Source organism: Lissotriton vulgaris, chromosome 1_1, assembly GCF_964263255.1.
Source record: "Lissotriton vulgaris chromosome 1_1, aLisVul1.2, whole genome shotgun sequence".
NCBI classification, from domain to species: Eukaryota; Metazoa; Chordata; class Amphibia; order Caudata; family Salamandridae; genus Lissotriton; species Lissotriton vulgaris.
In genome coordinates this window covers 377181205-377199133 of record NC_141685.1, presented here as the reverse complement: position 1 = coordinate 377199133, position 17929 = coordinate 377181205, and the positions used below count along the sequence as shown (strand labels likewise).

At 43.0% G+C, this 17929-nt stretch overlaps 1 protein-coding gene across 1 annotated transcript in view; it reads left to right on the top strand.

Annotated features, from left to right (window-relative positions):
- Nucleotides 1–16516, top strand: part of TXNDC12 (thioredoxin domain containing 12) — a 115324-nt gene extending 98808 nt beyond the window's left edge. Inside the window, exons 6-7 of the mRNA XM_086952437.1 lie at nt 67–150; nt 14585–16516. Coding sequence (XP_086808563.1) covers nt 67–150; nt 14585–14661 — 161 coding nt within the window. The 3' untranslated portion in view covers nt 14662–16516. The remainder of the gene's footprint in view (nt 1–66; nt 151–14584) is intronic.
- Nucleotides 16517–17929: the final 1413 nt, after the last annotated feature.

Genomic DNA, 17929 nt, shown 5'->3' with positions numbered 1-17929 from the left:
ACACGTACAAAGCGTCTCCTTTATTTTATTGGACCTGAAATTCATTGGGTCTCCTTGATGTTGCAGATCCCAGTGGCAAACTTCATCCGGAAATCACCAACACCAAAGGGAACCCGAACTACAAGTACTTCTACAGCAGTGCCGATCAAGGTCTGTAGTACCCTCAGGAGGATGCGTTGGGGATTGTGTGTTGAGTATGTGGTGTAATAGGTGGTTGTCTTGGTCACTTCAGTAACTACGGTAGATGAAAGTAATGTACACGTTGGCATATCTTGCATGGTTTCTACACCAGGAGATTGAGAAGATTTCTCATCACTAAATTTGCATGCAAGCATTCTCTGCTAACACACGAGCAAGTTGTTTTTATTTTAAAAGACTGGCTCTTTTATTATTGTGCAAAAAGTTTTTATTTTTATTTTAAAGAAAGGTCAATGACACAATAGTTTAATGAAGATTCACCTTTATATTTTGCCTCCTTGACTCTGACTCTTCAGATGCTGTAGGTGCAAAACACAACATTGGCCAAAAAAACACTGTTCTAGCATCAAGAGTCTTATTATTCCTATAAGGAATTTTTTGGAATCTTATCTCTAACATGCTCAAGATCGTCACTTGTAACTTCTACTTTACTTCACCGATGACATCACAGCTGCACCTATTTGATGAAATCATTTAATTAATGCTATAGAGCAACCATAAAATGCATTTTATAATCATTGATTATTCTGCAGTGAAGAAGCTATTTGATTAAAGGAGGGCAAAGCCAGGCATGTAAAGATGATCAGCATTTTTGCAATAATAGTGACAGTTTTGTTTTTTATCACTTTTGAGGTCATAGTAGACTTGTTTTAGGTCTTTGTTTCCTGCCACGAGATTTATTTGAAAGGTTTTATATAGCGCTGGCTAGACCCGGGGGTATCAGAGCGCTTTACATGAACAGAGGAAATCGAAGAAGACGGTTGTACAGGATATGTCAGTGTCTAGCCACTCCTTGGGTTTCTGTGTGATGCCAAAAGGGGTCCACCTCCAGACTTCCCCAACTCTGGAAAGAAGCAATGCAGAGTAGTGAGGTAGTCAGGCGAGGGAAATAGTGAAGAAGGCCGGGACCAGTGGGAAGCGGGAGAACCTGCAATATGAAATACAGTTTTAATACATAGACAAGCAAACTTACTACTCTCATGTATTCTCGCTAGGACTTGCTAATATCTTTCCACTGGCAGTGATTTCCTGTAGTGGACGTCTCACAGGCAGGGACTTCAGTATCAACTTAGATATCTACAACAAGAAACCACACTGGTAAAGCATAGATTTCATTACTACCACATACGCACAAACTGCAGTAGTCAATCATACATACCAACTATCCGAATGCAAAATAAACACAGCCCCCAGAAATAGGGCTTTCTTCTCAATCAGCAAGAGATTTGGACGAGCCCGTAACATAAGTGCTCCGCCCGTTCAGAGCAAAGAAATGAGAACTTAAAATAATAAACTCTGGGTCCATTAAGTGAAGGAACAGAATTCCACAGGACTGTACAAGCCAACCACGCTTCCTTCAGCGCAGCAGTAAGGAAGGAAGAAACAGACACGGAATACAGTTAACCACCTGCTAGTTCCGGTTATTTCAAAGGACGATAGCTAGGTTCGCTGTAGTCATCGGATTGACTCCCTTGGGGCAAAGCGCTTCCACTGTGCTACAAACAAAACAAACTCCCATCCGGTGTTCTGACCAAACAGGAGGCCTCCTTTAACAATCCCAACAGAAAGACAGAGCGTAGAGATGAGCAGCGCTTCCTTCAGCGCGGAACGATGCCTCAACAGCAGATTCTTCAGCTCCACCTTACTTCCTGACAGGGATCTTCCGAACGAAACTGGCGCTTACTTCAGCGTCTGTAGGAAAAGAACACAGGAGACGAAAGATAGCAGAAGGCTCCTTCAGCGCAATGTGGAGATCCGACGAAGCACTCCTCGCAGCAGGATCAAGAGTTGTAGGCCAGAGAGAGAGTCTCCACGCAGCCAGTATGAGACTCGAAGCACGGAACACAACTGAGAAACAACAGATTACGCACATCCCTTCCCAGACCTGACTGGGCTATATAGAAGTTGCTCCTCCCCCATCAGGATTTCTGGGAGTTGTAGTTCGGGGCACACAATGGAAACAATGTAGGCGCTTTGGACGCTGCAGATACCTGTCAGCGCCTGACAGGATAACAAAGCAAGCAAATAACTCACAAAATAAGGTTATAAGTGGGTAAAAATAAATTTGACGATTATTAGGATAATAAAAACATGCTAGTACTATTCAATATTAAGGAAAGGGGGGGGGGTTAGGAATTCCAGGTGGTTTTCGGGTAATGGATATAAACATAATATACATGGAAGTAGCAGTTAGCGTCTGAGAAGAGAGGATAAAATGAGCCGAGGGTGAGTGAAAAGAGCGTTAGGAAAGAAACTAACAAAAAAAGCAGCAGGGGGAAGAGGAACGTACAATCCAATTGGTGATTAAAGACCTCAGTATAAGTAGAGAAGGTGATGTTTAAGGTCTTTTACAGTTGAGGTAGGAGGGGTTACAGTGCAGGTCGAGTAAGAGGGCATTACAGATGTTCGGGGCGTTCCACCAAATCTCGCTCCCTCTTCGGGATTTTATTTTATGAAGTGGGGGGACGAGGAGCAGCGACTTGGTGCTTCTCATCAGTCTGGTACAGCCCGCCTTATTAAGTTTGTTTCTTAGGTTTAGAGGGGTTTGTTGGTGAAGAGCTTTGTGCGTGATTCATGGAGTCTTGTAAAAGCATCTTCCTTCGATGTGGAGCCAATTTAGGACTTTGAGGGCTGGAGAGATGTGGTCAAATCGTTTACAATCTGTGATGAGTCTGGCCGCCGAGTTGGGAACAGCTCTATGTGGTGCCAGGTGAACTTTGGAGGGTTCCTGTGAGGATAGCGTTGCCATAGTCCAATTTCGAGAGGACTAGAGATTGGACAACCGATCTGAAGTCGTCCGAAGGAATGAAGGGTTTAATTTTGTTAAGGTGATGGTGAGTGAAGAGTAAACCTTTGGGTGAGTTTTTTATATGGCTTTTAAGATCCAGGTTTTTATCAAGAGTGAAACCCAGGGATTTTGCCGAATCAGATAGGGAGTGTGTGCAATTGAGGGCTTTTTTTATTTTTTTAATTCTTTTTATTAATGCACACAAAATAAGTCCTAAACACACACAATAAAACACTAGGTTGCATCGTAGCAAGTATTACAAATAGGTACGTCCTTCTAAACAGAGAAATACAACAAAGATGTCGACCATTTAGGTTCAGGGATCCTCCGACAATACAGGGTCATCCAGTACGGCATGAGGGGCGCAGATATCTATACACATTCCAGGGCCCCCAAATGTTACCCCATTTCTTGGGCCTCCCCCTTGCCACATACACCGCCCGCTCTCTAAACATGCACCAGTCCAGATCTTCCATCCATTTTCCAATAGTAGGCGGCTGAGTCGGCCCCATAGTTGAGGGATATTACGCTTGGCGATGCCGCATGCCAGTGTGGCCCACACACTGCCATGGGACGTGAGATCAGTGGGATCCAAACATTCAAAAGACAACGCCGCGCCTCCAATTCAAAGCGCACTCCCCACACCTCACGCACCTTAGCATGAACCGCGGACCAATACCCCCGAATGGGAGCACAGTCCCACACCACATGAAAAAACGTTCCAACCTCGCCACATCCTCTCCTACACTCATCACCAACAGCCAAACCCATTCGCACTAATCGCGGGCCGGTGACATAGCTGCGATGGAGGATCTTTAATTGGACCAACCTGAGTCTCATTTGGATTGCAACAACCATTGGAGAGGCCACAGCCTGCCTCCAGTCTTCATCATCCAGGATCAGTCCCCAAGACCCACAAGGTGATCCTCCGTATGGGTAACTAACTTTTTATAAATCAAAGAGATGGTCTTTGCTGGGAGATGGCTGTCCAACACTCGATCCTCCAATGGGGACGCCTCTGGGAGCGTCCCATCCCGGGGAATAGCTGCCAGCAGCGCATGCCTAATCTGGAGGTAGCGAAACCGCTCACTCCCCTGCAGATGATAGCATTCCTGCAAAGTTTCAAACGGGAGGATTCCATCTTTACCCCAGAGATCTCCGACTCGGGGAAATCCCTATGAGGTCCCACTTGTCAAAACCTTTAGATTTCCAGAGACTTCCCAAGCGTTCAGCATTCCAGAGAGGCGTAGCCAGAGTAATCCTTCCCTCCCATTTAAGAGAGCGGGTAGCCTCATGCCATACCTAGACAGCGACCGCCGTCTGCCCCGCCAGGGGAAAACGCCCACGTCTAGCATACATCACCCTGGAAAACTCTTTGCCCTCCTCTGGTACCTGACCGCGATCCATAGCATAGCTGGGATCTAGTGGCGAGCTATAGATGGCATGATTCACCGCCGCCATGTGGGAAGCCCAGTAATACTTATGTATGTTAGGCAGTCTAATCCCCCCCGTCATACCATGGCAACGTCATTTTCGTAAATGCGATTCGGGGCCTCCCATCCCAGAGAAGTTGTCTCTGGTTGAGACTCGACCTCCTTGAAATACGACGGGGGAACCAGGTCCATAGAGTTTTAAAGCAAGTACAAGAAACAAGCGATTTCCATCGGACCACATCTCGCCTAAGCCGAACCAGGGGTGGCAGCAAATTATTAGAGTACCTATTCCGAGGGTCCGAGGAGATATAAATACCCAGATATTTGAATCCCTCCGTTTCCACTTTAACTGGATAGCCGGCAGGAACCTCCGGGGGATCGCCACTCAAGACAAAAAGGACCGACTTTGCCCAATTGATGGTGAAGCCGGAATATCCTCCAAACAACTTCAGAACGTCTAAAAATACTATGAGCGAAGTTCGGGGATACGACAAATACAACAAGATGTCATCAGCATACAGCGATATCTTATCCTCCCACTCGGGCGTCCACCTAATCCCCTTTATCGATCTGTCCCAACGGACCCAAGCCGCAAGCGGCTCGAGTGCCAAAGTAAATAACAGCGGGGAAAGAGGACATCCTTGTCTGGTGCTCCTCCCCAACGCGAAATCAGCCGATCTATGATTATTGACAACTACGCGGGCCAGTGGATCGGAGTATAAGAGGCGGACCCAAGAAACAAACTCTGGGCCAATGCCCATATTTCAGAAAAAATATTTTTCTCAAAACATTTGACATAGACATCTCATACAATACAATAAAATATATTAACACATTCAATAATGCGTCAAGTTTATACAACAAATATATAAAAAAGAGAAACACATGTACCATAATCTAATCATCAAGTGTAATCATACAATACATTTTCAAAATAAAAGAGAAAAACAAAGAAACCCCCTATCTTCAATAGAACAAACAATATTGCTACAGATTGGTTAGATCCAATAGTCTGTACACAGATTTCATGTGACTTCCAGTGTCCAAAATTGGGGTATAGCTGGAGCCCCCTAGACTTTACTTGGATTCTATGTTATGTGGTGCGTCAACGTGTTTCGGTGTTAGAGGCCGTAGGTATGGTCACACATTCTTCAGGACAATTTTAATTCAACATGGGGTCATCATGTTCTTGTTACTGGTATCCTTCTTTATGGTTGGTGTTGTGTTCAGGATATCCAGTATGGAGATGGGCTATCTTTTTTTCACCCGCAACCAGTCATGCTCTGTAGTTGGCAAATAATCCGCGGACAGGAGCCTCTCTGTTCAGCCTTTTTCGTGTTCTATCTGTCGACCTCATATTTCCTTAGGCTTCTCTAGGCCAGTGAATCTCACTCTGCTCTTGGATAATGGCAGTTTTTCTATTATCATACACGGTTCTTATATCATTAGGAATGTTTTGTTCCCCAAGGTTTTGCATATAGGGCAGACTGTCAGATGCATCATTCATCAAACTTATGGAACTGGATGTGTTCTATTCATTCGTCACCTCCGTCTCTACCTTGGGTCCGTCTCGTCCTCTTTCCCAGGACGGCGAAAAGATAAGGCCATTCCACTCTGTCAAATGCCATGGTGGCATCCAAGGATAACAAAATCGTTGGCTCATGTATTTGTGATTCCCCACCCAGAACCCCATGCAACCTGCGTAGATTAAGAGCCGTGTTACGGCGGGGCATGTAACCAGACTGGTCCGGGTGAACCAGTGTCGTGATGACCTTAACCAATCGGGTCGCCAGTAGTTTCGCTAAAACTTTTGGCTCGGCATTCAACAAAGCGATCAGTCGGTAGGAGGAACACTCCGTCCTCGACTTGCCCTCCTTGTGCAGGACTAGATTTGCTACACGCTGATCATACGGAAGCTGACCCCTCTCCCTACTTTCTGTAAACATTTCTCTAACGAAGGGAGCCAATTTATTCGCGTTCACTTTATAGAGCTCAATGGGGAGCCCGTTAGGGCCAGAAGCCTTACCAGAACGAACCCCTCTGATCGCCTGCGCCACCTCGTTGTTAGTAAATGGGGAGTCCAGGAATTTATCATCCTAATTGAGGGCATTTAGATCCGTGATCCAGTCTTGGATGGGGAGCTGAAAATATTTTGGTGAGAAGAGAATAATTTCATGTTTTTTAGGGTTCAGTTTAAGATGGTTGGAGTAGAACCAGGATTGGATCTTACTCGGGGTATTGTTTAAGTGCAGAATACCAGAGTGTAATTTAATTTTGTAGTAGAGTTGAATGTCGTCAGCGTAGAGGTGATAGTTGATTCCAGCTTGTTTCCGAATGAGGGGTTCCTTAAAAAGGTGAAAGAGAGGGGAGAGGATCGAGCCCAAGGAGACAGTTGTAGGGTTAGAGAGGCAGGTTTTGATTTTGATTTGTTGTGTTCTGTGTTGGAGGAAAGAGGTGAACCATTTGAGGACCACACCATTAAGGCCAAAGCGCGTTTGAAGCGAATTAAGTAAGGAAGAACTCTATCTAATGCTACTGAGTGGTCGAGGAGTATGAGAAGGCAAGCCTATCCATTATCAAGGCATTTGTGGATGTCCTCCATAATGTTCAACATGGCAGTTTCAGTACTGCAGCCTTTCCTGAAACCAGATTGAAGGGAATCAAGTAGGTTGAAATAGCCTATGTAATTGTCGAATTGGAGCAAAGCACATTTTTCAAGGGCTTTAGCAAGAGGTGGGGTGTTGGAGATAGGGGAGAGATTGTTTGGATCGTTTGCGTCAGGAGTGAGGTTTTTAGGATTGGGTGTGATTTCAGAGTTGGAGTGAGTCAGGGACACATCCAGTGGTGAGGGAGGTATTAATGATTTTGGTACAGTAAGGGGCAATGATTTGGTTAAGATTGTGAACTAGGGTAGAAGGGAGAGGGTCTTTGGTGTGTGAAGTCTGCCTTACTTTGGCTATGATATTAAAGACTTCGAGCTCTGTCATGGGGTGGAAATTATGCCAGGAGGAGTTATTTTTCATTTGTAAGTTAGGAGGTATGGTAACTGGTGAGGTTGGAGTGGGTAGGTGGTTGATAGAATGAGGTGGTGGGGGTGGTGCTGAACCCGAGGATATGTCCATGGCAGTCAGAGGCAAATTGGGGGTTGGCGGGTACTGGATTTGAGGGACAATTTTTTCTGAGAGGAAGGCTGGCAATTTCCTCATATCTTGCGATTGACACAGTCATCTCTAGAGGGGCTGATGAGGTTTGTTTTCTAACAATGTTAAAACGTTCTCTAGGCTGGTTTTTGGCACAATCAAGTTGTGCTCAGAAGAAGGAAGCCTTTTAATTGAAAATGTGTTTCTTATAAGTATGTCTGGCAGATCGGAGGAGGGGAAGGTGTGAGGGAGAAGGGTGTTGTCTCCATATTCTTTCTGCCAATCTAGGCTGTCGTCTTTCGATGTTCATGATTGAACCATGATTTGGATTGAATTTTTCTTTTTTGTTTAAGTTTAAGGGAGGCAACTTGGTCCAGAACGTCACTAACTGTCATATTGAAATGTTCGGTAGCATTTTGGGAGAGTGGAGTGAGATGAAGTTGAGCTTATAGTTTATATACTCAAGTTCTCCAGGAGGTATTTGTTTAAGGTTTCTGATCCACTTCATGGGTTTATTATTTATAGTCGTGGGAGGAAAGGCACTGGTTGCGATCTTACACAGAATCAGGCGATGGTCTGAAGAGTCAATAGGGATGATGTTGGAGAGAGAGGCCAAGTCAGTGTTTGAGATAATCGTGTTGAGTGTGGCCCCAGATTTTTCGCATCAAAGTCAGGTGTGAGTGAGCAGATCTGATAGTTCGTCGGCGAAGGGAAGAGGTTCACCCGGGGTGTGGTAGATGTTATAAAATCCAATCCGGGAGGAGCCCTTGACTGGGAGTTCAATGCCAAGGAATTAGAAAGTTAGGTGATCCCTGTTCTGTAAAAGGGAGACTTGAAATTCAGTCTTATTAATTATTGCTAGTCCACCTCATTTTCTGTCTGGTCTGTCTTGTCTAATGATGGAGTAGCCAGGAGGTCGCGTGATCATTAAGCTAGGTTTCAGTGAGGAAGGCGATGTAAATAGCCTCACTGAGAATGGTTTCTGACAAGCATGCAAGAAAGGAGAATTGGGTTGTCATTGACGGGCTTAAACGAGTGGATGGTGGTGAGTTGTGAAGGAGGTCTGGGTGAGGTAGGGACTCTATTTGTGCCTAAGATAACTGGGATGTTGGGGTAAGGGGGGCGAATTAGTCATCTGAGGTTTGGGGAGGTAGGAGTTACAAAGGTTGATTAGGTCAGGTGTGGAGAGTTAGCTGACCGCGTAGAGTGGTCTATGTGTTCGACTGCGTAGGGTTTTAGTAGGCCATCAAGTGTTTTGGGAGAAGTTATGGGAGGAAGAGCAAGGGGTTTCAGTGTGGATGTGGAGGGTCCTAGCATTGAGGGGGTTTAAATCCTCTCAAAGTCGGATTAGTTCGATAGTCATAGCTGAGAGATTGGATTCAATGTTGAAAAGAGACTGAGCAAAAAGTTTGGTGAGGAAACCAGACGAAACGGGCGAAGGGGATGAGATTTGTTGGTCTTAATAGTGTTAAAGTGGCCGGATCAAAGGTAGAGATTGGGTTAGAGCTGACACCGTTCATACTGGAGGCACATGTATGTATGTATGCATCCCTCTTCGAAGGGGCGAAGGCCAGAGCACATGGGGCAATGAAGGATGCATAGTGTTCCGTAGAAATGTTCCGTCCAGTTCACTAACTTTTGCATAGTGCTTAAACCAGATGGGTATCCAGGTGCTCTGACATCTTTAGCCAAGATGACATGAGGTGTGGAGAGAGGTATTGCGTGTCCTGTGAAATATATTCTTTGCAATTTTATCCATAAACTCCACATTTGCTTCATTTTTGTCTCTGGTGCTGTTAGTCTATAAGTCAATGCTACAAGGGAAGCAATGGTGTGCACAGGGAAGGCAGTGTTGCAGCATCTCTATTCTGCATGTGGAGACTTTAATGTAGAGAATGCTAGAATATGACACAATTTTATACACACATAGATTTCATGATTTTGTTCCTTTGAGAGTCACTTTTACTGATGTCACTGCTTATTGTGTCCTTTACTTTGAACTTTCAATGTGTTTGCTATTTTTTTTGATGCTTGAGAACATGATGAGGTTTCTTGGCCTTGTCAAGCAAGCATGCTGTGTGCTGGGACTGCAGTGACTCTGTGAAAACTTTAGAGGACATAAGTGCGCTTAAATGTCACAAGTGAGAAAAGGTTTGTGACTGAATTGGCTCGCTTTGTGGTCCGGTCTACCATTGGGTAGTGATAAAAGTACTTAGGCAGGATAAGTTGGAAGAGCAGGTTTATTAGCACAACCATCAACAGCAGGTTACAGCAACTGACTCTCTATTCAGAAACATAACATTCTAACAATGATGTAAGGTACACAGAGGACCATTAAAGAGACCGTAACCACAACACATCCCCTAACCATAATAAAAAGAAAAGGATAATTAGGACAGAATAGCATCAAAAGAAACTTTCTAAAGCAAGTTAAAACAGAATATAATCCTTAAACTTCCTAGGAACTTGTCTTGTCCTAGAAATTGATCTTGAACTACCAAGAACATTTTCTTGGCCAAAGCTAGGAGAAGTGCAAGTATGACTGGAATTATCAATAGACCCAGAACCACTATTGGAATGACTCTTAGACTCGCTACACTTGGCCAATCTAGACCGGTTCCAAGTGCACCCATTGTCCAAAGTCACAACATTTTTCCTAATAGCAGTAATGATGAAAGGACCACTGAAATTGGAAGTACCCTTGTGTCCATACTTTGGCTTCTTCACAAGAACACAATCCCCAACATTCCATTTCCTAAACTTGACAGCCATCCTATCATCATAACGTTGTTTATACTTCCACTGATATTCAGCCAGCGCATTTCTCCTTCTCAACTCCTCTTCAACACTATCATTACAAACCCTCTCAGGAAGCCAAGCAGGATTAAACTTGGAATTAGCCAATCTCCCCCTCAAAGCTTCAAAAATGATCGACCACCTGGTGGCCCGCCACGTATGGAACACCCCCCACTCCAGTTCCCACTGTCAGAAATCTTGGAGTAATTTTCGACGAGAACTTAAGTTTTATGGCCCATACAAACAAAATAGCTGCCACTGCCCACCACAAACTCAGGCTGATCAAGAAAATTATGCCGTTCCTACCAACTGTAGCCGCTAAGACACTGGTAAGCACCTTAGTGTTGTCCTCACTCGACTACTGTAATGGCCTATTCATCAATACCCAAGCCAGAGTGACCAACAAAATGCAGGCGATCCAAAACGCTGCAGCCCGTCTTCTATCAGGAACACCGAAATTCATGCCTATGTCCGAGACCATAAGGGACCTCCACTGGCTCAAGATCCGAAATAGGATTAAATTCAAACCGCTTTGCAGTGTTTACAAAGCACTGCAAAACCACGGCCCACATTTTCTTAAATCCCACTTAAGATTTCACTCATCCACAAGGCTCCGTTCCAACAACCAGAAACTCCTGCTGATACCACAAACTAAAACAGTCACTTGGGGCGACAGACGCTTCTTGGTGGCTGCCCCTAGACTTTGGAATTCTCTACCACTAACCATCAGAGAAAGTCCGTCCTTGATGCAATTTCGAAAAAAAATAAAGACCTGGCGGTTCGCTCAAGACTAGCAGCCGACTTAGTCTCTGGGAACTTCACGCACAGTATCTAGCGCCGAGACGCCCACGGGCATTTGTTTGCGCTGTACAAATTGAATAAATAAATAATTAAATAAATAAAAGGAGACTGTTGCATGATAGCATTGGGAACTGTGCGATGTGCCCACCAGGTCTCCCTCAACACACTACTGAAAGAAACCTTGGACTGCAAAGCCCTCTGCGCGCAACTCTTTACAACCCTATTCATTTACTCAATAAGACCGTTCGCCTGAGGCGAATAAAGAGCTGTCTTCTTGTGAACAATCCCAAGATCTTTGAGGAAACAGTCCATTTCATTGGAGGTAAACTGTACCCCATTGTCAGTAAGTACATACTTAGGCACCCCTTCTGACAAAAATACATCCTTAAAAAATTCGATAATGGCTTTAAAATTCACGATGCCCATACATTTAGAAATAACCCACTTCGAAGTGTAATCCACCAGCAGTACAACAAACCTCTCATGTGAAGGCATGAGCTCAAAAGGACTCGCTATGTCTAGCCCCACCTTTGTCCAAACTGCAGCAGGAACTTCAACTGGAGAAAGAGGAGAATGACTAGTGGTGTGTGATTTGTCATTAGTAGCACACAAGTGGCAATCCTTAACAACAACTTCCACTATCCGATCCATACTAGGCCACCAGTATCTCTCTCTGATGCGAGCCTTGGTGAGATTCCTCCCCAGATGGCCCTCATGAGCCAAATTGACAACTTTCTCACGCAAATCATGTGGAGGTACTAATCTGTCCCCCTCTTAACAAGTTTCCTTGGCAAAACATCAAATCGTCTCTAACCGTCCAATAAGGCTTTAATTCACTATCCAGTTGATCATACCTAGGCCAACCATTTCTGATAATATCCTTCAAAGATTGAAAACCAACATCATTAGCAACACAGCCTGACCATTCATCCTTAGACAAGGAAGGTTCCAGTACCCAATTTAGACAAGGAAGGTTCGAGTACCCAATTTATACATTCAGAACTTCCAGAAAAAACATTCCCTTCAATCGGCAATCTTGATAAAAAATCTGCAGGCTTGTTGTTTTGGCCAGAAATCTATTGTACAATAAAATTAAACTCTTGTAAACCTTCACTCCATCTCTTCAATCTAGGTGTCATATGATCACTCTGATAACAAGAAAATATCTGAACCAGAGGACGATGGTCTGATCTCACAACAAACGGAATTCCCCATAAAAAGAATTTAAAATGATGTATTGACCAAAATACAGCCAACGCTTCTCTCTAAATGCAGGAGTAGGCATTTTGCCAATCTCAGTTTTAATCAAACAAAATGCTTCCTCACAGTCACTAGAACAAGTGAATCATACACCCTTTTTTTAAAAGAGATCTTATAGGCTCAACAATGCTTGCAAAACCTTTAACAAATTTGGAATAAAATTCCGCCATGCCCAAAAAAGACTTGGACTGGTATTTATCGTCCGGAGTAGGTGCTTGGATTATGCTCTCAGCCAATTCTAATTTAGGTTGTATTCCTTTTCCAGAAATTACATGCCCAAGGTAAGTAACAGAGTCTAAACCAATTCTGCATTTCTCTTTTTTAACCGTGAGTCCCCTGTCAGATAATCTGCCTAACACGGATGTCAAAACAACATCATGCTCTCCTGCATCCACTCCATAAATCAAAATACCATCTTGGAAGAACATTACGTTCCGAAAATCACCAAGAACCATCTTCATCGCCCTTTGAAAGCAAGCAGCAGCCGAGGCTAACCCAAAGGGCATTCTCAAAAACTGATAACATCTTTTGTTACACCCCTTGGTGATTAAGTGTCTGGACTCCTGATGTAAAACAATTTGATGGTACGCAGAAGAGAAATCCAGAACACTAAACATGTTTGCTCCTTTCAAGATGCTAATTGACTCAGATGTATTCGGCAAAGGTTGCCGATCAACCCAAATACATTCATTCAGTCCACGCAAATCCACACACATTCTTACGGCTTTACCACCATCCTTGGGTGCCAAAACTATCGGACTTAACCATTCTGAAGACTCTATTTCTTCTATTACTCCCAATCTCAAAAGTCTCTCAATCTCCAGTTTCAAATGCTCAACTGTCCTATTCGGAACTTTACGAACTTTATGTACACATGGTTTTGCTGATGTTTTAAGAATAATCTTGTGTTCAAATCCTTTTAAACATCCTAGTGTATCTGAGAACACTTTAGGAAATTCAGAAAAAATATTGTTGGATTCAAACACAGTGCTAACTCCCTGAGGAAGAGTAGAAGAAATGAAGTCTTCCATAAAAACAACTTGATCATGAGGATTTTTAGCACGAGGATTAAGAATTATACCAAAATCATGTTTCCATCCAAGAAGATTATCTCCTCTCACAGCTGCATAAACTTTGCCAATGATTTCTTTACCTCTGAAAGAAATCTTAGCCACTGTATATCCCATAAAGTCTATTTTCGAACGACCATAACTTAAAGGAGCAATGTCTGGAGGCAACAATGGAACATTTTCTAGACCAACCACCTCATCCCAGATTTTGTTTCCTATCAAGGTAAAAGGAGATCCTGAGTCTGCCATAAGTTTAAATACATATTTGTCAATACCAATATCACAGAAAGGCATGGTAATACGTTCAGAATCAACATTTTCTCCTGTATCTTTTACATTTGATACAACAACAGTACGTACAATCCCACCCTCGTCGCCAGTGATGAAAGCTCTTAGGCAGGATAAGTTGGAAGAGCAGGTTTATTAGCACAACCATCAACAGCAGGTTATAGCAACTGAGACTCTATTCAGAAACATAACATTCTAACAATGATGTAAGGTACACAGAGCACCATTAAAGAGACCGTAACCACAACAGGTACCCTGTTAGCTTTGATAATCTCAGCCGTTAAAGTCTGCATTGTGTCAAATATAAGATTGTGTTATTTTAGTTTGTTTCAGCATCTTTGAAGATCAACCCAAGAGTTGCAGTCGAGGCGGTAGTCCGTGAGATCTGCATACCATTTACATTGATAATCCTAGCCTAAACATCATTCTTATTGACCTTGCAGTGCCACAGAACATGTTTACTATCTTGAGATACACATGAACAAACTCGACCAGGGACCACTTAATGGTCCTAACAGTCTAACCAGGGATTATTGCCTGCCAGCAACTTTCTGCAAATCAGAAGTTGTGCTGCCACATTTAATACTGCCAGTTTGAGCATTTATGAACCAAAATAGCGGGGCTTACACACTGTTCATACAGTGGGCAACCAGCAGTCTGAAATATTCAGTTGCGCTTGTTTCTATTTAGAATTTCCGTTTGCCTGCTCAAGTGGCATCTTGTCTGTGACCTCTTTATTTTTTGACCTCTTGTTCTAACCTCTGTTGCAGATGCTGTATTATTTAAAGCATTTTTAAATATGTATTTCAGTTGTTCACAGCATGAAGGAAGCGCAGGAGAAGTTGACTGGAGACGAATTCCGTAGGCACCTTGAAGACGAGTTATAGTGGTGTGACAACTTTTTTTTTTTTTTTTTAAATCCCTTATCCAACTGGAGAAGTGTTGAAGACATCGCCTCGTGCACATACACCCCCGAATTGCGACTGTGGAAGTTTATTATTGAGAGATAATGGGCTTAGTAACAACTGCTATGTTAAACCCTTTAAAATAAAGCAGAAATACCTTTTCTGCCAAGATTGTATCTAACACTAATTTACTTTATTTCAACATGAAATTGTTACTTATTGTTTTGAAAATGTGTTTACTTTGACTGTTTTTGGAGTTCAGTGTTTGCTGGAGCAGACCAATTTCTTCATACTAACTCACTGCCGGCTTCCCAGAATCCAACTCTACACTTTCAAAATTGTATCACAGGGGAGTGCCACTTATCTAGAGTTACTGGTCACTGCAGCATTGAGTTTGGTCGTGTTAGACTGGTCGTGAAGCTGGAGTAAAATAAATATAAGAACTGCCATTTCTTACGAACCATGATTTTATTGGGGAACGGTCTCACTGTTAATGTTTTCTGCTTTCCTGTTACATTGATGTTTCAATGACCATTTTGTCTGTTTAGGATACAACTTCTCTCCCTTGCAGACCAGCTCCAACATGAGATCAAGGTTACTCTGTTTTTTGTTTAATAATGCCAGGATGATGCACTTACATTCAGAAGTCTGCCTATACTTTACCTATACACAAGGCTTGCTTTGAGAAGTGAAGTAGATACTAGGTATTATAGTTTCGGATACTGGGTAACAATTTGAAGGGCGATGTAAACCTACACAAACAAAAGGAAACTGTACAGTATGGGAGACTGGAAAAACTTCAATACAGGGAAGTAATATATTGATAGTCTGCCACGATTTCATAGGTTTTGGCATTCATATCTATCTGTATAGATATCATTTATTTGGGCATTCATGAGTAAAGGTATGTTCTGAGATGTTTAATTAATAAAAACACAGCATGCCCCCTGCCACTTCTCTACCAGCTTCTCATCTGTTTTTGAAGATTGGTCTCCCCTTGGCGGACGCCGTGACAGGCCTCGGTAGAAGGCACTCGATCCTTGGCGAGTTTGGATTTTCCTTCAATGTATTACAAAGATGTGGGTTGCTGCAGATCACTGTTGACAACCAATGCCATAAATGTACATAAGAATGTTCTCCATATTAGGGTCAAGAATTGGCACTTGTTGTTTTTAGTGTTTTGAGAAAACATAAGCGAGCATTATTATAAGTGTATATTCTTTAAGCAATACAAAAATGTTAATACATCCGAATGGCATTAGAACATTGGATTGTCAAGTGCTCCTTTGAAAACAATGGAGTGTTCAAAGCTTCGGATGGCTGTAGAATCCCAGAGCATCAACATTCCAATGTTTAACAAAGGCCTCACAGGGCCCAAGGTGTTTTCAACACCCTTGGGCGCTGTGAAGCCTTTTTTTGACGTATTAGAACATTCTGCCCTTTAGGGGCGAAATGTTCTGATAGCCTTAGAGCCCTCTGTAGTGGACCCTGCTGGCCATTAAAGGCCTTCTCCAGTGTTAAATGCCCTAGCCAAAGGCGGGCTCTAAGGCCATATTAGTAACCTGCAAAGAAAGGTAAACGGTTTCAGTATATAAATATATACATGCATTTATGTGTAAGTTTTCAATGTTTTCCTTGTTCCATAGACTCTTATGTTCCTGCACCTTAACTCCAGCTGGTGTTTCATTGAGCTTCAGTATCTGTAAAGATAACTGTACTTTAACAGCAAGTGACCCAAATGTAGCCTCATTGAAGGATCCGTGTCTTCTCACTGTATTGTATTTTTGTACTACTCGGCTGACATGAAATTGGAAAAATTAAACTTTTTAAAAATGTGTGTATGCTTGTCATGGTTACTTTATGTATGTTTCAGTCAGTCTGGTATTAACATTCACGTTTTCAATCAAGTAATAGCTAGAGTGGGAGGCTGTATTTTGTGGTCTACACCTGAGTCATTGAAAGACCAGAAGCTGCACAGTGATCACTGTGTATCGTTGCAAAGGTACAATCTTATGTGGCCCCTTTTGCTGTCACCAGAGACCGAACGATAACCAATACGGGTTCTCTCCAGTAGAGTTGTTGACCTGAACTTACCTACATTATTTGTATCTTCGCAACTGTACCTTGGTTACCTTGTTGCTGGATGACATGTTCACTGGATTCTGGATTGTAGAATCCTGGGGACACTGAGCAGACCAGCAGTTACTTAGGGAAGAAGGACCTCTTTGCCCACGGGTTGTACCCTACAAAAAAACTATTTCTTGCCTCCATAAAGCCTCCTGTGAACTTGTATTTGACATGCTCGTAATCCCTGCGTGCCAAGCTGCTGAGGACTAATCTGAAATCCGTAATTGAAGTTAACAAGGAAATTGGAAACTGAAAAGGAAACGGTTTGGCTACTTGTTGACCTTTAAAATGACCGCCACTGATTCCTGAATTATTACCGTGGTTTTTCACTGAGCTTTGTGGCGTCCGATCCGAATGTTCCTCTGCTCCATCCTTCATTACGCTGGTAGCACTGAAGACGAAGTGCACTGTGGGTGTGTGCGTCATCCCATTTGCGTCTTGATTGTGCTAGAGCAGAGTGTAACATGATCACCATGGATCCCATGATGTACGGAGGTAGCTTGAGGAAAATTGATCTTCATTTGCTGCTGCTGCTGCTGCCCGAGTACACGTGTAATGAAACAAACCATTGCTGCACATTCATGAAACTACTCTACACAATTTGAAATTGCCTGATTTGTACTCCACTGTCGACAACGGTGACCACTACTTTTATTTGATCGTATTGTGACATTAAATACTGACAACTTTGAGATTATAAATAACAATGACATTTTACTGATATATCCAGCACAACGTAATCGCTTAGGACCCCTGCTGCTGCCTCGGACGGGATAGCCAATCCCCTTAAATCCAACCTTTCACTCCTCCTTTAAAGATAAGATTGTCCGGGCTGCTTGTAGTTGCAAAAGCGTGTTTATTGGGAAGGCTTCGCTCGACGCGTTTCGCAGGTAAAACCCTCTTTCTCACGAGAACGAGAAAACTGTTTCCCGTGCAATATATACTTAGTCACAAGGTATTACCGTCATACCAATAGCAATAAACAACAGACTCGCTGATAACGCTGTGAGCTAGGTTCACTTTGTAAATACATAGTACAGCACCAAAATATAAGCACAAAAATACTTTGCGATAAATTCATGACATGATGCAATACCTGTAAACAAAACCAATGTTAAATTGT